Source organism: Oncorhynchus keta, chromosome 4, assembly GCF_023373465.1.
Source record: "Oncorhynchus keta strain PuntledgeMale-10-30-2019 chromosome 4, Oket_V2, whole genome shotgun sequence".
In the NCBI taxonomy this organism is placed as follows: Eukaryota; Metazoa; Chordata; class Actinopteri; order Salmoniformes; family Salmonidae; genus Oncorhynchus; species Oncorhynchus keta.
This window is the reverse complement of record NC_068424.1, coordinates 15,608,461-15,632,718: the sequence shown is the minus strand read 5'-3', so window position 1 is coordinate 15,632,718 and position 24,258 is coordinate 15,608,461. Positions and strand designations below refer to the sequence as shown.

The 24,258-nt window shown below is 45.8% G+C and overlaps 1 protein-coding gene across 7 annotated transcripts in view; it reads left to right on the top strand.

Annotated features, from left to right (window-relative positions):
• Window positions 1-24,258, top strand: part of LOC118369759 (protein AF-10-like) — a 94,279-nt gene that overhangs the window by 42,757 nt on the left and 27,264 nt on the right. For all 7 annotated transcript variants that reach the window (XM_052501291.1, XM_052501304.1, XM_052501295.1 and 4 more), the window contains 3 exons: window positions 11,976-12,071; window positions 12,936-13,257; window positions 15,466-16,170. In XM_052501291.1, coding sequence (XP_052357251.1) covers window positions 11,976-12,071; window positions 12,936-13,257; window positions 15,466-16,170 — 1,123 coding nt within the window. The remainder of the gene's footprint in view (window positions 1-11,975; window positions 12,072-12,935; window positions 13,258-15,465; window positions 16,171-24,258) is intronic.

Below are 24,258 nucleotides of genomic sequence, written 5' to 3'. Positions count from 1 at the left end.
GATGAGAGCAACAGAAATATGAATGCATGGTGAGGGGCTCGTGGGTCTACAGCAGGAATGGCTGATGAGGATGAGAGCAACAGAAATATGAATGCATGGTGAGGGGCTCGTGGGTCTACAGCAGGAATGGCTGATGAGGATGAGAGCAACAGTCCTCTACCTTTTTAGTTAATTTATTCATAAGTAAAGCCTATATTTAGCTTGATTTATTTTGTCTTTATTTAGCTTAGGTCTTCTGTTCCTCTACCCTTTTTAGTTTATTTATTCATTTATTTTTGTATTTAGATGTGATTTATTTATGTGGTCCATATTTAGCATGGCGGGTGGACGAGCATGGCGGGTGGGCGAGCATGGCGGCAGGGCGAGCATGGCGGGAGGGCGAGCATGGCGGGAGGCTGAGCATGGCGGGAGGCTGAGCATGGCGGGAGGCTGAGCATGGCGGGAGACATGGCGGGAGGGCGAGCATGGCGGGAGACATGGCGGGAGGGCGAGCATGGCGGGAGACATGGCGGGAGGCGAGCATGGCGGGAGACATGGCGGGAGGCCGAGCATGGCGGGAGACATGGCGGGAGGGCGAGCATGGCGGGAGACATGGCGGGAGGGCGAGCATGGCGGGAGACATGGCGGGAGGGCGAGCATGGCGGGAGACATGGCGGGAGGCCGAGCATGGCGGGAGGCTGAGCATGGCGGGAGGCTGAGCATGGCGGGAGGCTGAGCATGGCGGGAGACATGGCGGGAGGGCGAGCATGGCGGGAGACATGGCGGGAGGGCGAGCATGGCGGGAGACATGGCGGGAGGGCGAGCATGGCGGGAGACATGGCGGGAGGGCGAGCATGGCGGGAGACATGGCGGGAGGCCGAGCATGGCGGGAGGCCGAGCATGGCGGGAGACATGGCGGGAGGGCGAGCATGGCGGGAGGTAATAGGGCTCAGTGCTGGGATAAACCCTCTGACCAACGAGACCACAAGGTAAGAAACACCCAACATATCTCTACGTGACTGTGACGGACACAGCAACCATACGCCCTCTCTGAACAGATATATATATATATACACACCCACAGACACTGTAGACAGAGGGAACAACACACAGCAAAGAATTAGAGACAGCTAAGGATAGAAATGCCTGAGATAAGTTACTTGGCATGGGTGAGGTCATGTCCTTTCACCTATCCAACCCTATAAGATCCCTCTTTTATTACTAGATGTAAATCAGTGAAGGTGCACGGTTAAAGGTAGACACAGTAATATTACAGCCTTGTACACAGTGGGGCGGCTTCCTGCTTACACAGATGAGTCCAGGTGTATGAACAGGACCACAGTCATTGGCCATGCATCCTTTTTTTCATGATGACATCAGAGGAAGTCACCCACTCATCAATCTGTTTTCCTCACCCGATTGGTCTACTCCTGGTTCCTCCACCCCATTGGATAAAAGTCCTGTGGTCTTCTGATTGGATAACATGCCAGTAGTCATGCTTTTTGTATTTCAGTCGTAGTTAATTTTTAAAATTACATTCTTTTTGTACTGCAAAAGAAAGTAATTGATTTTCTGAACTTGATCTTTTCGAGAGCTTGAGTTTTTAGCTAACATTCTCAACGACACCATGTAGTAAGTGAGGTCATGTAGCATGCTCCTGGGCTGCATGGTCAGTCAACTAGACTCATGAGTGAGACTATTACCAGGTTTTTTGGGGGTGACACTTTTTTTGTAAAACAGTGATGAAATGTGTGTGTGCACATGCATGAAAAAAGCAGAGTTGGCACAGTTGTCTAGTTCCCCCAGTGTTTCCTTCTTTGCCCTGGCTTTTGTTACACAACCTGATTTGCATTAGCAAGAGGTCCCATAACCCTCTATCCTTAACCCCCCTCCCTCCACATTCCAGATGTGTGTGCCTACCTATTTCCAAACCCCCCAGCTAAATAACAATGAGGACTAACAGCTTCTCCTTCCACCGGTCTCTCATATAGCCTGCAGGAAACACACACACCGGTCTCTCATATAGCCTGCAGGAAACACACACACACCGGTCTCTCATATAGCCTGCAGGAAACACACACACCGGTCTCTCATATAGCCTGCAGGAAACACACACACCGGTCTCTCATATAGCCTGCAGGAAACACACACACCGGTCTCTCATATAGCCTGCAGGAAAAACACACACCGGTCTCTCATATAGCCTGCAGGAAACACACCCCACACACCGGTCTCTCATATAGCCTGCAGGAAACACACACACCGGTCTCTCATATAGCCTGCAGGAAACACACACACCGGTCTCTCATATAGCCTGCAGGAAACACACATACACACCGGTCTCTCATATAGCCTGCAGGAAACACACACACCGGTCTCATATAGCCTCATATAGCCTGCAGGAAACAAACACCGGTCTCTCATATAGCCTGCAGGAAACACACACACCGGTCTCTCATAGCCTGCAGGAAACACACACACCGGTCTCTCATATAGCCTGCAGGAAACACACACACCGGTCTCTCATATAGCCTGCAGGAAAACACACACACCGGTCTCTCATATAGCCTGCAGGAAACACACACACACCGGTCTCTCATATAGCCTGCAGGAAACACACACACACCGGTCTCTCATATAGCCTGCAGGAAACACACACACCGGTCTCTCATATAGCCTGCAGGAAACACACACACCGGTCTCTCATATAGCCTGCAGGAAACACACACACCGGTCTCTCATATAGCCTGCAGGAAACACACACACCGGTCTCTCATATAGCCTGCAGGAAACACACACACATATAGCCTGCAGGAAAACACACACACCGGTCTCTCATATAGCCTGGAAACACACACACCTGTCTCTCTCATAGCCTGCAGGAAACACACACACACACCGGTCTCTCATATAGCCTGCAGGAAACACACACACACACCGGTCTCTCATATAGCCTGCAGGAAACACACACACCGGTCTCTCATATAGCCTGCAGGAAACACACACACACACACACACACACACACACACACACACACACACACACACACACACACACACACACACACACACACACACACACACACACACACACACACACACACACACACACACACACACACACACACACACACACACACACACACACACACACACACACACACACACACACACACACACACACACACACACACACACACACACACACACACACACACACACACACACACACACACACACACACACACACACACACACACACACACACACACACACACACACACACACACACACACACACACACACACACACACACACACACACACACACACACACACACACACACACACACACACACACACACACACACACACACACACACACACGTTCGTTGGTCAGAGAGCCTGCAGGAAACTGCACATGGGAATTCCTGCCGGGTTGGTGAGGATTATCCCCCGTCCTCTTCTTCCTCCATGTCTCCTGCTCCGATGAGGGGGGAGTCTCTGTGTGTAAAGTGATGTGGATATCGGAACGTGTGTGGACATTCAACCCTCTCAGCCTAACTCTGTCCATCAACTGCTACCACTGGAATGTTATTGAGAAAGATCAAGGGAATCCACACAGGGCTCTACAGTGGGACCGCTTTACTTGCATATCTGCCAAAATATTTTACTGTGCGACCTGGAGTTTTAATTCAGGAGCTCCAGTGCGCCTTGAAAAATATCACCCAGGTGATAATTGTTGCAAGGATTACTTCAATGTACCACAGCCCCTGAGCGCCATAGAGAAAACGTCTTGTTACACCAAATAGTTCTTGTTACACACACACACGTGTAGTTAGCTACAATGTGCAACCTGCCTCGACACACACTGGGAGATACAGGAAGTACTGGGAGATACAGGGAAGAGAAAGACAGGAGTAGAACAGAGGGATTGAGGAAGAGGGTTGGTGGAGAGAAAGACAGGAGTAGAACAGAGGGATTCTGGGGGAGTGCCGATGGTTGTCATGGTGCTTCTGTGGGCCGGTAGCATGTTTGAATCTCAATGCGCCTCAGAGAATCACTACATATGTTTACACCTGTGTGTGTGTGTGTGTGTGTGTGTGTGTGTGTGTGTGTGTGTGTGTGTGTGTGTGTTCGCTGAGAGTGCGGTGAGTGAGGGTGGGTGTGTGTGATCGAGGTGTGCGGTGAGTGAGGGTGTGTGTGATCGAGGTGTGCGGTGAGTGAGGGTGTGTGTGATCGAGGTGTGCGGTGAGTGAGTGTGTGTGTGATCGAGTTGTGCGGTGAGGGTGTGTGTGATCAAGGTGTGCGGTGAGTGAGGGGGTGTGTGATCGAAGGTGTGCGGTGAGTGAGGGTGTGTGTGATCGAGGTGTTCGGTGAGTGAGGGTGTGTGTGATCGAGGTGTGCGGTGAGTGAGGGTGTGTGTGATCGAGGTGTGAGGGTGAGTGAGGGTGTGTGAGGGTGAGTGAGGGTGTGTGAGGGTGAGTGAGGGTGTGTGAGGGTGTGTGAGGGTGTGTGAGGGTGAGTGAGGGTGAGTGAGGGTGTGTGAGGGTGTGTGAGGGTGAGTGAGGGTGTGTGAGGGTGAGTGAGGGTGAGTGAGGGTGTGTGAGGGTGAGTGAGGGTGTGTGTGATCGAGGTGTGCGGTGAGTGAGGGTGGGTGAGTGAGGGTGAGTGAGGGTGTGTGAGGGTGTGTGAGGGTGAGTGAGGGTGAGTGAGGGTGTGTGAGGGTGAGTGAGGGTGAGTGAGGGTGAGTGAGGGTGTGTGAGGGTGAGTGAGGGTGTGTGTAGGTCTGTGCAGGGGTGCCACGTTTCCTGGATTTTTACACAATCCAAAAATGCCCACAGTCATCAAGCTCGGTAAGAGATCATTATTAAATATGTTTAAGTGATTAATAAGACTGAACTAGATCAAAGGTCATTCAATGATAAATATTGTTGCACCTTTAACCAATTGCCTAGCTAATGAACAACTCTTAAAAAAATACAGACTTTTGATTGTGTTTATTAAGACCTCCTCTATATATAAAAACATTCCCTAACCAGAAACCGTGGATTGATGGCAGCATTCGCGTGAAACTGAAAGCGCGAACCACTGCTTTTAATCAGGGCAAGGTGTCTGGCAACATGACTGAATACAAACAGTGCAGCTATTCCCTCCGCAAGGCTATTAAACAAGCTAAGCGTCAGTACAGAGACAAAGTGGAATCTCAATTCAATGGCTCAGACACAAGAGGCATGTGGCAGGGTCTACAGTCAATCACAGACTACAAGATGAAATCCAGCCCAGTCACGGACCAGGATGTCTTGCTCCCAGGCAGACTAAATAACTTTTTTGCCCGCTTTGAGGACAATACAGTGCCACTGACACGGCCTGCAACGGAAACATGCGGTCTCTCCTTCACTGCAGCCGAGGTGAGTAAGACATTTAAACGTGTTAACCCTCGCAAGGCTGCAGGCCCAGACGGCATCCCCAGCCGCGCCCTCAGAGCATGCGCAGACCAGCTGGCCGGTGTGTTTACGGACATATTCAATCAATCCCTATACCAGTCTGCTGTTCCCACATGCTTCAAGAGGGCCACCATTGTTCCTGTTCCCAAGAAAGCTAAGGTAACTGAGCTAAACGACTACCGCCCGTAGCACTCACTTCCGTCATCATGAAGTGCTTTGAGAGACTAGTCAAGGACCATATCACCTCCACCCTACCTGACACCCTAGACCCACTCCAATTTGCTTACCGCCCAAATAGGTCCACAGACGATGCAATCTCAACCACACTGCACACTGCCCTAACCCACCTGGACAAGAGGAATACCTATGTGAGAATGCTGTTCATCGACTACAGCTCGGCATTCAACACCATAGTACCCTCCAAGCTCGTCATCAAGCTCGAGACCCTGGGTCTCGACCCGCCCTGTGCAACTGGGTACTGGACTTCCTGACGGGCCGCCCCCAGGTGGTGAGGGTAGGCAACAACATCTCCTCCCCGCTGATCCTCAACACGGGGGCCCCACAAGGGTGCGTTCTGAGCCCTCTCCTGTACTCCCTGTTCACCCACGACTGCGTGGCCACGCACGCCTCCAACTCAATCATCAAGTTTGCGGACGACACAACAGTAGTAGGCTTGATTACCAACAACGACGAGACGGCCTACAGGGAGGAGGTGAGGGCCCTCGGAGTGTGGTGTCAGGAAAATAACCTCACACTCAACGTCAACAAAACTAAGGAGATGATTGTGGACTTCAGGAAACAGCAGAGGGAACACCCCCCTATCCACATCGATGGAACAGTAGTGGAGAGGGTAGCTAGTTTTAAGTTCCTCGGCATACACATCACAGACAAACTGAATTGGTCCACTCACACTGACAGCGTCGTGAAGAAGAGCGCAGCAGCGCCTATTCAACCTCAGGAGGCTGAAGAAATTCGGCTTGTCACCAAAAGCACTCACAAACTTCTACAGATGCACAATCGAGAGCATCCTGGCGGGCTGTATCACAGCCTGGTACGGCAACTGCTCCGCCCTCAACCGTAAGGCTCTCCAGAGGGTAGTGAGGACTGCACAACGCATCACCGGGGCAAACTACCTGCCCTCCAGGACACCTACACCACCCGTTGTTACAGGAAGGCCATAAAGATCATCAAGGACATCAACCACCCGAACCACTGCCTGTTCACCCCGCTATCATCCAGAAGGCGAGGTCAGTACAGGTGCATCAAAGCTGGGACCGAGAGACTGAAAAACAGCTTCTATCTCAAGGCCATCAGACTGTTAAACAGCCACCACTAACAGTGAGTGGCTGCTGCCAACACACTGTCATTGACACTGACCCAACTCCAGCCATTTTAATAATGGGAATTGATGGGAATTATGTAAATATATCACTAGCCACTTTAAACAATGCTACCTTATATAATGTTACTTACCCTACATTATTCATCTCATATGCATATGTATATACTGTACTCTACATCATCGACTGCATCCTTATGTAACACATGTATCACTAGCCACTTTAACTATGCCACTTTGTTTACTTTGTCTACACACTCATCTCATATGTATATACTGTACTCGATACCATCTACTGTATGCTGCTCTGTACCATCACTCATTCATATATCCTTATGTACATGTTCCTTATCCCCTTACACTGTGTATAAGACAGTAGTTTTGGAATTGTTAGTTAGATTACTTGTTGGTTATCACTGCATTGTCGGAACTAGAAGCACAAGCATTTCGCTACACTCGCATTTAACATCTGCTAACCATGTGTATGTGACAAATAAGATTTGATTTGATTTGATTATATCACATTTCAGCCACAATGACCAGCCAACCCGAGCCGCCTGCATGCACAACCCCCACCAGTCTAGTCAGTAACTCATATCTCTCCCAACACAATTTCCTTCACAGTTCACACCTTTTAAAAAAATATATATCTTTTTTTTTAAAGGAAAGGTTTGGAAACAAAAACAAAACTTTAAATTCCCACATACACCTCAAATACACAGTTGAATTCGGAGGTTTACATACACTTAGGTCGGAGTCATTATAACTTGTTTTTCAACCACTCCACAAATATCTTGTTAACAAACTATAGTTTTGGCAAGTCCGTTAGGCCATCTACTTTGTGCGTGACACAAGTAATTCTTCCAACAATTGTTTACAGACAGATTATTTCACTTATAATTCACTGTATCACAATTCCAATGGGTCAGAAGTTTACATACACTAAGTTCACTGTGCCTTTAATCAGCTTGGAAAATTCCAGAAAATTATGTCATGGCTTAAGAATCTTCTGATAGGCTAATTGACATTATTTGTGTCAATTCGAGGTGACTTTTCCTATTGGTCAAGTACAGACCATACTACCGCCTGCTTCACTCCGTTTTCTTTTATTTAGTCCCTAGCGAACACAACCGTGATTTCTAGAATCTTCCTCTCAATGGTTTCACAGTGTTCTTCAGTCCTGGTCCTGAGTGGGGGAAGACTGAGTTAGCAGGCTGATGTTCTGTCAGACTACCATGTTGACTGTCAGACCTTGAATAGTTCCAGAAAAGGCCTGTAGTAGTATAGCTGAGTCCTTTTATACTGAAACACTGTTGAAACACAATACACTTCCGCAACTCCTGGGCCAGATGACGTTACTCTGTGTGTGTGTGTGTGTGTGTGTGTGTGTGTGTGTGTGTGTGTGTGTGTGTGTGTGTGTGTGTGTGTGTGTGTGTGTGTGTGTGTGTGTGTGTGTGTGTGTGTAGCCGTTGGCCTTAGAGGGGGTCAGGCGCCACAGTTTGGGTGTGACTGCTCCACCCTGTCATCACATTAGTGTCCCTGGTCCCCTCCCTTCCGTAATGTGTGTGTGTCCCTTCCGTAATGTGTGTGTGTTCCTTCCGTAATGTGTGTGTGTTCCTTCCGTAATGTGTGTGTGTTCCTTCCGTAATGTGTGTGTGTTCCTTCCGTAATGTGTGTGTGTTCCTTCCGTAATGTGTGTGTGTTCCTTCCGTAATGTGTGTGTGTTCCTTCCGTAATGTGTGTGTGTTCCTTCCGTAATGTGTGTGTGTTCCTTCCGTAATGTGTGTGTGTTCCTTCCGTAATGTGTGTGTGTCCCTTCCGTAATGTGTGTGTGTTCCTTCCGTAATGTGTGTGTGTTCCTTCCGTAATGTGTGTGTGTTCCTTCCGTAATGTGTGTGTGTTACTTCCGTAATGTGTGTGTGTTCCTTCCGTAATGTGTGTTCCTTCCGTAATGTCTGTGTTCCTTCCATAAATGTGTGTGTTCCTTCCGTAATGTCTGTGTTCCTTCCATAAATGTGTGTGTTCCTTCCGTTGAAAAAAGAGTTTTAATGACTCCAACATAAGTGTATGTAAACTTCCGACTTCAACTGTATGTATTTTGCAGACCTACAATATTTTAGCCAACTCCCGCATTGGACATGCGTGAATCAAATGGAAAACAAGATGCATTAGAATGATTCACCATCCTGGCTTTATGGTGAACGTCCAGTTCGCATCAAATGCAATCTGTTATTTCTGGAAAAGTGTGAATGCGATCAGTAAGATGGTTCCATCCATGATGTTTCTAAAACATTCTATTAGGGAACAGTAAGATGGTTCCATCCATGATGTTTCTAAAACATTCCATTAGGGAACAGTAAGATGGTTCCATCCATGATGTTTCTAAAACATTCTATTAGGGATCAGTAAGATGGTTCCATCCATGATGTTTCTAAAACATTCTATTAGGGAACAGTAAGATGGTTCCATCCATGATGTTTCTAAAACATTCTATTAGCGAACAGTGAGATGGTTCCATCCATGATGTTTCTAAAACATTCTATTAGGGATCAGTAAGATGGTTCCATCCATGATGTTTCTAAAACATTCTATTAGGGAACAGTAAGATGGTTCCATCCATGATGTTTCTAAAACATTCTATTAGGGAACAGTAAGATGGTTCCATCCATGATGTTTCTAAAACATTCCATTAGGGAACAGTAAGATGGTTCCATCCATGATGTTTCTAAAACATTCTATTAGGGAACAGTAAGATGGTTCCATCCATGATGTTTCTAAAACATTCCATTAGGGAACAGTAAGATGGTTCCATCCATGATGTTTCTAAAACATTCCATTAGGGATCAGTAAGATGGTTCCATCCATGATGTTTCTAAAACATTCTATTAGGGAACACTAAGATGGTTCCATCCATGATGTTTCTAAAACATTCTATTAGGGAACAGTAAGATGGTTCCATCCATGATGTTTCTAAAACATTCCATTAGGGAACAGTAAGATGGTTCCATCCATGATGTTTCTAAAACATTCTATTAGGGATCAGTAAGATGGTTCCATCCATGATGTTTCTAAAACATTCTATTAGGGAACAGTAAGATGGTTCCATCCATGATGTTTCTAAAACATTCTATTAGGGAACAGTAAGATGGTTCCATCCATGATGTTTCTAAAACATTCCATTAGGGAACAGTAAGATGGTTCCATCCATGATGTTTCTAAAACATTCCATTAGGGAACAGTAAGATGGTTCCATCCATGATGTTTCTAAAACATTCTATTAGGGAACAGTAAGATGGTTCCATCCATGATGTTTCTAAAACATTCCATTAGGGAACAGTAAGATGGTTCCATCCATGATGTTTCTAAAACATTCCATTAGGGATCAGTAAGATGGTTCCATCCATGATGTTTCTAAAACATTCCATTAGGGATCAGTAAGATGGTTCCATCCATGATGTTTCTAAAACATTCTATTAGGGAACACTAAGATGGTTCCATCCATGATGTTTCTAAAACATTCCATTAGGGATCAGTAAGATGGTTCCATCCATGATGTTTCTAAAACATTCCATTAGGGATCAGTAAGATGGTTCCATCCATGATGTTTCTAAAACATTCCATTAGGGAACAGTAAGATGGTTCCATCCATGATGTTTCTAAAACAGTATGCAACTGAATATAATTGCCGTGCAAATGGCTGAAGAACGGATGCCAAAACATGTGATCTTCAGAAGTGGTGTGTTTGGTGATATCACGTCTGACAGGAAAGGGAATCTAGTGGATTCTTTGAACGCAGGGTTTTGGAATGGGAGAGTGAAACCTGGGCTAAGAGTCTGAATTCTGTTATGACATAGAAATAGTGTCATAGAGGGGGAAAACATAAGTGTCTCTTGATTACTGTGTGTGTGTGTGTGTGTGCGTTTGTGTGTGCGTTTGTGTGTGTGTTTGTGTGTGTGTGTGTTTGTGCTCCAACACATGTATGACCAGCAGTTGCGGGCGGGAGCGGGATGAAGAGGTCGGTCCGCGCAGACTTCTACTATGCACCATGACAGCAAAGCCTGTAACGTTAGAGCTGTTTATTACTGTCAGTGTGAAAAGTAGGGAAACTGACTGTACAATAACGTTAAATTGCCATGCTGACTAATAAAACTAACATTGCAATGTCAGAAAATCAATCTTAAATCGGTTGGCTGATGGTTTCGTCGTTTTGATTCAGGACTAGTGAGATTGATGCAACAAGAATAGATTACGTTAACCAATTTTTTTGCCAACTCTCTCGAACAGTAAATCAACTGGCGAAAGCCAAGATCATTTACTTCTGAAACGGGACAAAACAAAGGCTACAAAACATTTCCTTACAAACAACAGCTGTTAGTGATATGAAGTGGCTATTATTACTATCTATCTGACAGATAACTAGAGGCTATCGCTGACCTGGCCTGGTAGCTGCTAGTGTTGTTTATTCATTCACCTCAGTGAAGAGGGGATGAAACATGAGCTAATCTTACATATCATTAACAATACTAACTCAGCACTGCTAATAAACACTAGTTTTTTTTTCTGTTAAGTTAAACGGCAGTTAACCTGCCAGCGACATCAATCAACTAAATATTAGCCAGCCTTCCAGAAGCCTAGCCTTTACACCCCCTCTCAGCCCGCTCTGTGGTGTCCGTGTGGTCCCAGCTGAACACTCCACACAACCTACCTGACGGCACGGAGGCGTCCATATGGTCCTAAAGCACTCTGTTGCCAGGGTTTTGTATCTCATTGCTATGATAAAACTGTGGGGGGAGGACAAAAATGCAATTTCAGAATGGTGGGGGGCATGACCCCCATCCCCGGTGAAAGTAGCACCTCTATGTGTGTGTGTGTGTGCATGTACCTACATGTACGTGTGCAACTAAGGGTGTAAATTGAGTTTTGAGGGGATTAGGCCATGGATTGGGTAGAATCTCTCACTGGGAAGACAGAAAACCATGTGTCTGCTAAATTGCAGAGATTTGAAACTCTCTTCTGTTTTAAGCACTTTGTGGTCATTTTATTTTCATTGTGGTAGAGCCATCCTTTCAGCTCAGCCTGGGGCTGGGAATTAAAGATACATTTTCTCTTTCTCTCTTCCATAAGATATGCCCAACCCAAACACTCATCTGTCTCATCCTCTACTTTCCTGCCCTTCCGTAACGCTTATCCCTCCCTTCTCTCTCTCCTCAGAAACACAAAGAGAGGGAGAGACACAAACCCAAACACAAGAAGATTCTAGAGCTTTCCCCCACCCTCGCTCCAACTCTCATGGTCACCTCAGACAAGGTGAGCCCACTCCTCCTTTCCGCCCTGCTTCTCTCCCTCTATTTCTCTCTGTCTCTCATGTGAGGTGAACATTGACTAGCTCTGTTAGGCATTAGGGCTGGACTGACCTTTCTCATGCTCCACTTCTCCTCTCTCTCCTTTCCTTTCTTCTCCACTCCTCTCCCTCCTTTCCTTTCTTCTCCACTCCTCCTCTCCTTTCCTTTCTTCTCCACTCCTCCTCTCCTTTCCTTTCTTCTCCACTCCTCTCCCTCCTTTCCTTTCTTCTCCACTCCTCCTCTCCTTTCCTTTCTTCTCCACTCCTCCTTTCCTTTCTTCTCCACTCCTCCTCTCCTTTCCTTTCCTTTCTTCTCCACTCCTCCTCTCCTTTCCTTTCTTCTCCACTCCTCCTCTCCTTTCCTTTCCTTTCTTCTCCACTTCTCCTCTCTCTCCTTTCCTTTCTTCTCCACTCCTTTCTCTCCTTTCCTTTCTTCTCCACTCCTCCTCTCCTTTCCTTTCTTCTCCACTCCTCTCTCTCCTTTCCTTTCTTCTCCACTCCTCCTCTCCTTTCCCTTCCTTTCTTCTCCACTCCTCTCTCTCCTTTCCTTTCCTTTCTTCTCCACTCCTCTCTCTCCTTTCCTTTCCTTTCTTCTCCACTCCTCCTCTCCTTTCCTTTCCTTTCTTCTCCACTCCTCTCTCTCTTTTCCTTTCTTCTGCACTCCTCCTTTCCTCTCCACTCCTCCTCTCCTTTCCTCTCCACTCCTCTCTTCTCCTTCCCTCATCTCCTTCCCTCCCTCTCCTCTATACTCCTACACTCCACTCTTCCTCTCCTCCCTCTCCTCTCCAATCATCCTATTCTCTCCCCTCCTCTCCTCAACCATCTCCCAGAGCTACAGCAGCGGTGGTGGAGGAGGAGTCTCCTCTTTGCCCACCTCATCTCAGAAGCGATTGGATGACAGTGCCGCCCGTTTCACCACCGCCAACTTCCAGGAAGTGCCTGTGCACTCCGGGAGTGCTAAGGACGCCCCCTCCATGGGGTCAGAGAGCAAACAAGGGTCGGAGGTCAAACAGGGCAAAAAGAGCATTTGCCATGGGATTGGTGTTCAGCGGGGACGCAAATCCCTCACACCTGGGAAGCCCCTCGCCTCTGCTGTGGTCACTATGGCAACCTCCTCCACTGCCGCCTCCTCCACTGGAACCTTTCATCAAGGTGAGTTTGATACACTGTTTACGTCTGTACGTGTGTTTGTGTGTTTGTGCCTGTGTCGTTTGTGAATGCCTGTGTGTGACAGTTGTTGGATGTTGTCCAGAGTGCCAGCGGTAGTGTCCCCTAGGATAGGATAAGTAATCCTTCTCACCCCCACCCCCCTTTAAGATTTAGATGCACTATTGTAAAGTGACTGTTCTACTGGATGTCATAAGGTGAATGCACCAATTTGTAAGTCGCTCTGGATAAGAGCGTCTGCTAAATGACTTAAATGTCATGTAAATGTATGACTGTCATCTCCCTGGCCAGATCCTAGCTCCTGTAATCTCTGCCACACACAAAAAACACACATAGAGACACTAGAGAGGGACACTCAGACTCCATCCGTCTGCCTTGACCTCTGACCCCTTATGGCAGCATGTGTGTGTATTTCAGCCTTGAGGGGGAAACTCTGGAGGTCTGACGTGTTGTAAGTTGCATCTAGTGGGATAAGGGTCTCCCAGTCCAACTAGAGACTGAGGAACAAGGAGATGACTATTAGAGATTCTCCCAGTCCAACTAGAGACTGAGGAACAAGGATATGACTATTAGAGATTCTCCCAGTCCAACTAGAGACTGAGGAACAAGGAGATGACTATTAGAGATTCTCCCAGTCCAACTAGAGACTGAGGAACAAGGAGATGACTATTAGAGATTCTCCCAGTCCAACTAGAGACTGAGGAACAAGGATATGACTATTAGAGATTCTCCCAGTCCAACTAGAGACTGAGGAACAAGGATATGACTATTAGATATTCTCCCAGTCCAACTAGAGACTGAGGAACAAGGATATGACTATTAGAGATTCTCCCAGTCCAACTAGAGACCGAGGAACAAGGATATGACTATTAGAGATTCTCCCAGTCCAACTAGAGACCGAGGAACAAGGATATGACTATTAGAGATTCTCCCAGTCCAACTAGAGACCGAGGAACAAGGAGATGACTATTAGAGATTCTCCCAGTCCAACTAGAGACCGAGGAACAAGGAGATGACTATTAGAGATTCTCCCAGTCCAACTAGAGACTGAGGAACAAGGATATGACTATTAGAGATTCTCCCAGTCCAACTAGAGACTGAGGAACAAGGAGATGACTATTAGAGATTCTCCCAGTCCAACTAGAGACTGAGGAACAAGGAGATGACTATTAGAGATTCTCCCAGTCCAACTAGAGACTGAGGAACAATGAGATGACTATTAGAGATTCTCCCAGTCCAACTAGAGACTGAGGAACAATGAGATGACTATTAGAGATTCTCCCAGTCCAACTAGAGACTGAGGAACAAGGAGATGACTATTAGAGATTCTCCCAGTCCAACTAGAGACAGAGGAACAAGGAGATGACTATTAGAGATTCTCCCAGTCCAACTAGAGACCGAGGAACAAGGAGATGACTATTAGAGATTCTCCCAGTCCAACTAGAGACCGAGGAACAAGGAGATGACTATTAGATATTCTCCCAGTCCAACTAGAGACTGAGGAAAAAGGAGATGACTATTAGAGATTCTCCTAGTCCAACTAGAGACTGAGGAACAAGGAGATGACTATTAGAGATTCTCCCAGTCCAACTAGAGACTGAGGAACAAGGAGATAACTATAAGAGATTCTCCCAGTCCAACTAGAGACTGAGGAACAAGGAGATGACTATTAGAGATTCTCCCAGTCCAACTAGAGACTGAGGAACAAGGAGATGACTATTAGAGATTCTCCCAGTCCAACTAGAGACCGGGGAACAAGGAGATGACTATTAGAGATTCTCCCAGTCCAACTAGAGACTGAGGAACAAGGAGATGACTATTAGAGATTCTCCCAGTCCAACTAGAGACTGAGGAACAAGGAGATGACTATTAGAGATTCTCCCAGTCCAACTAGAGACTGAGGAACAATGAGATGACTATTAGAGATTCTCCCAGTCCAACTAGAGACTGAGGAACAAGGAGATGACTATTAGAGATTCTCCCAGTCCAACTAGAGACTGAGGAACAATGAGATGACTATTAGAGATTCTCCCAGTCCAACTAGAGACCGGGGAACAAGGAGATGTATATTTGAGGAAAAAGAGACAGAGAGCAAAAATAACTATGTTATCTGTTACTGGTGCTTCCATGTGTCTAGCAGTGCCAGAGGGTGTGTGTATTAAGTCTGCAAACAGCTTCTCCTCTCTCTCCCAGCCCTCCTGCTGTCAAATAAGACGTCCTCCACCGTGACTCCTCCCACCTCTGACTTCCTGGGCTTCTCTGATCCGTTGCTGCGCTCTGGAGGTGGGGACTCCTTCTCCCCGCCCTCGTTCAGCCGCTGCCTAGTGAAGCCCAGTGAGCTCACGTCCTTGGAGGGCATGGCGTCGCTCAGCACCTTCGGTTCGATGATGTCGCTTCCTGCCAGCGGTGGCGTAGCCGGCGGTAAACTGTACGAGAACTCTCTCAGTGAGCCAACGGGGAACGTTGCTGCCTCGGCCGGCTACAAACGCTCCTCATCATCCTCCTCTTCCTCTGCTGCCTCCTCCTCCTCTGGGCCAGGGATGGGGGGAGAAGTAGGAGAAGAAGGAGTGAAGGGAAAGAAGAAGAGAGGAAACTGGAGGAACCGATATGGACCCTGCTTCAATGCTCCTGACGGCATGGCCACAGACAGACCTGAGCACCACACAGCACCGCTACCTCTCCCTTCATCATCCTCTTCTCTCTCCTCCACCTCATCCTCCTCTCCTTCCCCCTCCTCTACCAGCGCTCTGCCAGGCCGGCCCGGTGAAGGAGAGAGGGGAGGAGAGAGAGGTGGTCTGCTGTGTATTTGTGTCAGCAGTGGGATCCAGAAGTCTCCTTCCTTACTGAGGAACGGCAGTGTGCAGATTGATGGATTCACCTCTACTCCCTCTGGGACCGGTAGGATCCACACACACAAACCACCACTTTCCTCACTCTGTCTTTCATTGCCGTGTAATGCCGTGGTGGAGACGATGACTGACCATAAAGCAGTACAGGACTAAATGGGAGAGAGCTGCCTAAGGGATGAACAAGCCATTAGAGGTTGTTGTAGTAGACTCTCCCTGTTTGAGAGAAGGGGAAGGTTAGAGTGCTGTGAACCCTGCTGGACAACACTGTGTGTGTGTGTGTGTGTGTGTGTGTGTGTGTGTGTGTGTGTGTGTGTGTGTGTGTGTGTGTGTGTGTGTGTGTGTGTGTGTGTGTGTGTGTGTGTGTGTGTGTGTGTGTGTGTGTGTGTGTGTGTGTGTGTGTGTGTGTGCGTGCGTGTGTGAAGTGCTCTCTGTCTCGTTTCATCTTGTGTTCTGTTTCTTGGCAACCGCGTCAATGCTTTGGAGTTCCCTTCTGCTGCAGGAAATGTCTAGTTGCATCCTTTTCTCTCTCTGTGTTTCTCTCTCTGTGTTTCTCTCTTTTTCTCCCTCTCTATTCCTCACTATATTTGTTCCCCCCATTTCTCTCTCTCTCTCTCTCTCTCTCTCTCTCTCTCTCGTTCTCTCCTTCTTTAATCTCTCTACACTCCTCCCTCTTATCCATGCCTCTCTCAGTCCTTCCTTTACCCTCCTCTCTCTTTCTCTCTTGCCTCTCCCCTGTTCTGTAGGCTCTCTCAATGTTTGACTTATTGACTTCCACATTTTGTTGTTACAGCCTGATTTCAAAATGGATTCAATTGTGTTGATTTCTCACCCACTTACACAGAATACCCCATAATGACAAAGTGAAAACATGTTTTTAGAATTATTGTTATTAATTTGTTTATTTACAGGAAAACAAAAAAAATATCCTATTTGCATAAGTATTCACACCCCTGAGTCAATACATGTTAGAATCATCTTTAGCAGCTATTACAGCTGTGAGTCTTTCTGGGTAAGTCTCTAAGAGTTTTCCACACCTGGATTGTGCAACATTTGCCCATTATTATTTTCAAAATGTTAAATCTCTGCCAAATTGGTTGTTGACCATTGCTAGACAACCATTGTCAGGTCTTACCATAGATTTCCAAGCAGATTTAAGTCAAAACTGTAACTCGGCCAGTCAGGAACATTCACTGTCTACTTGGTAATCAACTCCAGTGTAGATTTGGCCTTGTGTTTTAGGTTATTGTCCTGCTGAAAGGTGAATTCATCTCCCAGTGTCTGGTGGAAAGCAGACTGAACCAGGTTATTGTCCTGCTGAAAGGTGAATTCATCTCCCAGTGTCTGGTGGAAAGCAGACTGAACCAGGTTATTGTCCTGCTGAAAGGTGAATTCATCTCCCAGTGTCTGGTGGAAAGCAGACTGAACCAGGTTATTGTCCTGCTGAAAGGTGAATTCATCTCCCAGTGTCTGGTGGAAAGCAGACTGAACCAGGTTATTGTCCTGCTGAAAGGTGAATTCATCTCCCAGTGTCTGGGGGAAAGCAGACTGAACCTCTAGGATTTTGCCTGTGATTTGCTCCATTCCTTGTTATTTTTTTTTATCCTGAAAAACTTCAGATTCCTTAACGATTACAAGCATACCCATAACATGATGCAGCCACCACTATGCTTGAAAATATGGAGAGTGGTACTCAGTAATCTGTTGTATTGGATTTGACCCAAACATAACACTTTGTATTCAGGACAAAAAGTGAATTGCTTTGCCAAATGTTTTGCTGTATTACTTTAATGCCTTTTTGAAAAAAAGGATGCATGTTTTGGAATATTTGGATTCTTCCTTCTTTTCACTCTGTCAAGTAGGTTAGTACTGTGGAGTAACTACAATGTTGTTGATCCATCCTCAGTTTCTCCTACCACACCCATTAAACTCTGTAACTATTTACAGTCACCATTGGCCTCATGGTGAAATCCCTGAGTGGTTTCCTTCCTCTTTGGCAATTGAGTTAGGAAGGAGGCCTGTATCTTTATAGTGACTGGGTGTATTGGGTGTATACTGTATACTGGGTGTATACACCATCCGAAGTGTAATTAATAACGTCACTATGCACAAAGGGATATTCATGGTTAGCTTCTTTTTTTTTTGACCCATCTACCAATAGGTACCTTTGCGAGGCATTGGAAAACCTCCCTTTGACATTATGGGGTATTGTGTGGCCAGTGAACAAAAAAATCTCAATTTAATCAATTTTAAATTCAGGCTGTAACACAACAAAAGATGGAAAAGTCAAGGGGTGTGAATGCTTTCTGAAGGCTGTGTGTGTGTCTGTGTGTGTGTGTGTGTGTGTCTGTGTCTGTGTGTGTGTGTGTGTGTGTGTGTGTGTGTGTGTGTGTGTGTGTGTGTGTGTGTGTGTGTGTGTGTGTGTGTGTGTGTGTGTGTGTGTGTGTGTGTGTGTGTGTGTGTGTGTGTGTGTGTAAGTCGCTCTGGATAAGAGCGTCTGCTAAATGACTTAAATGTAAATGTAAATGTGTGTGTGTGTGTGTGTGTGTGTGTACTGTAAATATTTAGCTGGGGGTTAATGTGGGGCGGTAATGGAGATTCTTGTCGTTAATCTCATCCCTCCATCCTGTCTCCTGCCGTTCCCGCTGACAGATAGATAGTTAATCTGACAGATTGTTGTGTGTGTGTGTGATGGTTGGGGGCTAAATGGGGGTTATATCTTGGTTGGGTTAATGTTTGATAATACGGGGTGTGTCTGGGTGGGGGGTTAATCAGTGCTGGTTAATGTCATCGGGAGGGCAGCTTGGGTTAAAGTAGGCTTCACGTTTTACAGGCAGGGCTCCAGCCGTCTGATATGTTGGCTGCTGTTCAGTGTATTATCTCTCCTGGTTTACCCTCTCTAAACCGAGTACATCTCTCCTGGTTTACCCTCTCTAAACCTAGTACATCTCTCCTGGTTTACCCTCTCTAAACCGAGTACATCTCTCCTGGTTTACCCTCTCTAAACCTAGTACATCTCTCCTGGTTTACCCTCTCTAAACCGAGTACATCTCTCCTGGTTTACCCTCTCTAAACCTAGTACATCTCTCCTGGTTTACCCTCTCTAAACCGAGTACATCTCTCCTGGTTTACCCTCTCTAAACCGAGTACATCTCTCCTGGTTTACCCTCTCTAAACCGAGTACATCTCTCCTGGTTTACCCTCTCTAAACCTAGTACATCTCTCCTGGTTTACCCTCTCTAAACCGAGTACATCTCTCCTGGTTTACCCTCTCTAAACCGAGTACATCTCTCCTGGTTTACCCTCTCTAAACCGAGTACATCTCTCCTGGTTTACCCTCTCTAAACCGAGTACATCTCTCCTGGTTTACCCTCTCTAAACCTAGTACATCTCTCCTGGTTTACCCTCTCTAAACCTAGTACATCTCTCCTGGTTTACCCTCTCTAAACCGAGTACATCTCTCCTGGTTTACCCTCTCTAAACCGAGTACATCTCTCCTGGTTTACCCTCTCTAAACCGAGTACATCTCTCCTGGTTTACCCTCTCTAAACCGAGTACATCTCTCCTGGTTTACCCTCTCTAAACCGAGTACATCTCTCCTGGTTTACCCTCTCTAAACCTAGTACATCTCTCCTGGTTTACCCTCTCTAAACCGAGTACATCTCTCCTGGTTTACCCTCTCTAAACCGAGTACATCTCTCCTGGTTTACCCTCTCTAAACCGAGTACATCTCTCCTGGTTTACCCTCTCTAAACCGAGTACATCTCTCCTGGTTTACCCTCTCTAAACCTAGTACATCTCTCCTGGTTTACCCTCTCTAAACCTAGTACATCTCTCCTGGTTTACCCTCTCTAAACCGAGTACATCTCTCCTGGTTTACCCTCTCTAAACCGAGTACATCTCTCCTGGTTTACCCTCTCTAAACCGAGTACATCTCTCCTGGTTTACCCTCTCTAAACCGAGTACATCTCTCCTGGTTTACCCTCTCTAAACCTAGTACATCTCTCCTGGTTTACCCTCTCTAAACCTAGTACATCTCTCCTGGTTTACCCTCTCTAAACCGAGTACATCTCTCCTGGTTTACCCTCTCTAAACCGAGTACATCTCTCCTGGTTTACCCTCTCTAAACCGAGTACATCTCTCCTGGTTTACCCTCTCTAAACCGAGTACATCTCTCCTGGTTTACCCTCTCTAAACCGAGTACATCTCTCCTGGTTTACCCTCTCTAAACCGAGTACATCTCTCCTGGTTTACCCTCTCTAAACCGAGTACATCTCTCCTGGTTTACCCTCTCTAAACCGAGTACATCTCTCCTGGTTTACCCTCTCTAAACCGAGTACATCTCTCCTGGTTTACCCTCTCTAAACCGAGTACATCTCTCCTGGTTTACCCTCTCTAAAAGTTTACCCTCTCTAAACATCTCTCCTGGTTTACCCTCTCTAAACCTAGTACATCTCTCCTGGTTTACCCTCTCTAAACCGAGTACATCTCTCCTGGTTCACCCTCTCTAAACCGAGTACATCTCTCCTGGTTTACCCTCTCTAAACCTAGTACATCTCTCCTGGTTTACCCTCTCTAAACCTAGTACATCTCTCCTGGTTTACCCTCTCTAAACCTAGTACATCTCTCCTGGTTTACCCTCTCTAAACCTAGTACATCTCTCCTGGTTTACCCTCTCTAAACCGAGTACATCTCTCCTGGTTTACCCTCTCTAAACCGAGTACATCTCTCCTGGTTTACCCTCTCTAAACCTAGTACATCTCTCCTGGTTTACCCTCTCTAAACCTAGTACATCTCTCCTGGTTTACCCTCTCTAAACCGAGTACATCTCTCCTGGTTTACCCTCTCTAAACCGAGTACATCTCTCCTGGTTTACCCTCTCTAAACCTAGTACATCTCTCCTGGTTTACCCTCTCTAAACCGAGTACATCTCTCCTGGTTTACCCTCTCTAAACCTAGTACATCTCTCCTGGTTTACCCTCTCTAAACCTAGTACATCTCTCCTGGTTTACCCTCTCTAAACCTAGTACATCTCTCCTGGTTTACCCTCTCTAAACCGAGTACATCTCTCCTGGTTTACCCTCTCTAAACCTAGTACATCTCTCCTGGTTTACCCTCTCTAAACCGAGTACATCTCTCCTGGTTTACCCTCTCTAAACCTAGTACATCTCTCCTGGTTTACCCTCTCTAAACCTAGTACATCTATCCTGGTTTACCCTCTCTAAACCTAGTACATCTCTCCTGGTGAGGGTGAGCCCCCCCCAGGCTTAGACGTGGTGGGTCCCTGGCCTGAGGAGGATGGATGGGGGGGTGATGTTGTTAAATCCTTATTGATCACTTTTGATTGATTCCCAATTGGACAGTCCTACACCGATGTAGCTGAGCTAATGTGACTGCACCTCCCCACACACACACATCCCCAGCCATCCTTTCTCATGTGTTGTTGATGAATCACTAGAGGCCATAAAAGCATGTTAGCTACATGTGTTCCTGTGTAGACATGAGAAATGTAGCCCCACCGTTCAGCCAGTAGTACTGGAGCCTAGCTTTGGGATGGATATGTGTAGGTGGACCAATAAGTAGGGGACAGGTAGCAATATGCCAATACATTTTGTATTTTCAATGACAAGACTTATAATAATGTTATATCTGTAGAGAGTTAACTTCAGATTGCTCGTTTCGTAACCTTTTCGATGTTTAGTCCTCTATATAGGACCGGTTCGCTCTAATATGTCTGTGTACAGCGAGCTCTGTGAACGGTGCAACGTCAAACGCCTTAAACTCCCTAAAAGCGGTGGTTGTCCCGCTATTGCAAGCACTGCTGTGTTTCATAGACACGGGAAATCAGTGTTTTGCATAGGGAGCAACACGTTACATTTTCTGGCCTATCCAGACAAAGAGAGGATTTCCTGTGCCTGTGAAACTCACAAGTGCGCTTGCAATAGCGCATATGAATCGGGAGAATCTAGCGGAAGCAACAATAGTAGTCGTTTCATTTCGCTGTGATCTCAAATGAGATTTATAGCTCTAAACATATATATTTTAAAATTATTTATATAAAGGCCACTTTATCTTGGTCACAGACGGACGAAATCACTTCGTGCTTAAAGTTGAAGTTGTGACGAGTCTGCACACATTCGAAAAGTCGATGTTGTCAGTTATATGAAATGGTGCCAATATATTTTTGTCACTAAGTATGATCATACAGTATTTATTTTACACTTATATTTAGAAAGCATTTCAGTCATTTCAAGCCCTATTGCCCCACTTGTGTTGAATAATAGGAAAACAATTATATGCATTTTCATATTTGTGTAATATTTGTACTATGTACTTTAGCTTGTATTCTCAAAAGGGACTACATTTTATAGCAATCTTTTTTAAACCAGAAATGTGAGTTCCAGACCTTTCTAAAACTATGCAGCATTACCAGTTATTGTTTATGGCCACCCCGTGAAAAATAATTACTATTGGGTATATCTATTTTCACAGAAATCTACATTTAACCTTTAATTCAAATCAAATGTTAATGGTCACATTCACATGGTTAGCAGATGTTATTGGTCACATACACATGGTTAGCAGATGTTATGGTCACATACACATGGTTAGCAGATGTTAATGGACACATGGTTAGCAGATGTTAATGGACACATGGTTAGCAGATGTTAATGGACACATGGTTAGCAGATGTTAATGGACACATGGTTAGCAGATGTTATGGTCACATACACATGGTTAGCAGATGTTAATGGACACATGGTTAGCAGATGTTAATGGTCACATACACATGGTTAGCAGATGTTAATGGTCACATACACATGGTTAACAGATGTTAATGGACACATACACATGGTTAGCAGATGTTAATGATCACATTCACATGGTTAGCAGATGTTAATGGACACATACACATGGTTAGCAGATGTTATTGGTCACATACACATGGTTAGCAGATGTTATTGGTCACATACACATGGTTAGCAGATGTTAATGATCACATTCACATGGTTAACAGATGTTAATGGTCACATACACATGGTTAGCAGATGTTATTGGTCACATTCACATGGTTAACAGATGTTAATGATCACATACACATGGTTAGCAGATGTTAATGCGAGTGTAGCGAAATGCTTGTGCTTCTAGTTCCCTACAGTGCAGTAATATCTAACAAGTGATCTAACAATTCCCCAACAACTACTTAATACCCACACATTCAAGGTAGCATCAAATAATGTAGTTTAATGTAGTCAGTTGTCTTATTTTAACATTCATGTCTGGTAAAGAATTCTGTTATTGAATGGTATTAGACCATCATCTGAAATGACCTTATCGGTATATAAATAGTGGAAAGTCTTCAATAATCTTGTAAGTTAGGAGCTGTGTTGTATTGTGTAGATGATGGTATGATTTGAGGAGTAGTCTAGGAGTTTATGCAGTATGTGATCCCCACCCCCCCTCTCAGGCACAAAGCACTCTTGTTCCTCTTGTGAATGTGTGCTGCCAACAGCCATTCAGCCTTTTGTGGGGTGATGGGGCCTCTCTCTCTCTCTCTCTCTCTCTTCTTCTCCTCACAACCACCACCACCATCCCAGGGGTCACTAAGGGGCAGGGGCAGAGTTTATCCCGTGTGTGTGTGTGTGTGTGTGTGTGTGTGTGTGTGTGTGCGCTCTGTGTGTGTGTGTGTGTATGTATGTATATAAAATCAATGAAATAGCAGCAGCAGCAGCAACAAACAGAGAAATAGAAGGACATGTGATGGAGTCACATGAATATGTATGGGGCCTCTCCAGTCTTCAACCCTGTATGAAAAGCTGTGTGTTGTGATAGAAGAATGTGTGAGTCATCAGATTTCTTCCTGTTATTCTGGGTCAGCTGCAGGACTGACATACTGCGTGTGTGTTTAATATGCGTTTGTTTGTGTGTCTTTATATATATATATATATGTGTGTTTGTGTGTGTGTTTAATACCTGGGTGTGTGTGTTTAATACCTGGGTGTGTGTGTTTAATACCTGGGTGTGTGTGTGTGTGTGTGTGTTTAATACCTGGGTGTGTGTGTGTTTAATACCTGGGTGTGTGTGTGTGTGTGTGTGTGTTTAATACCTGGGTGTGTGTGTTTAATACCTGGGTGTGTGT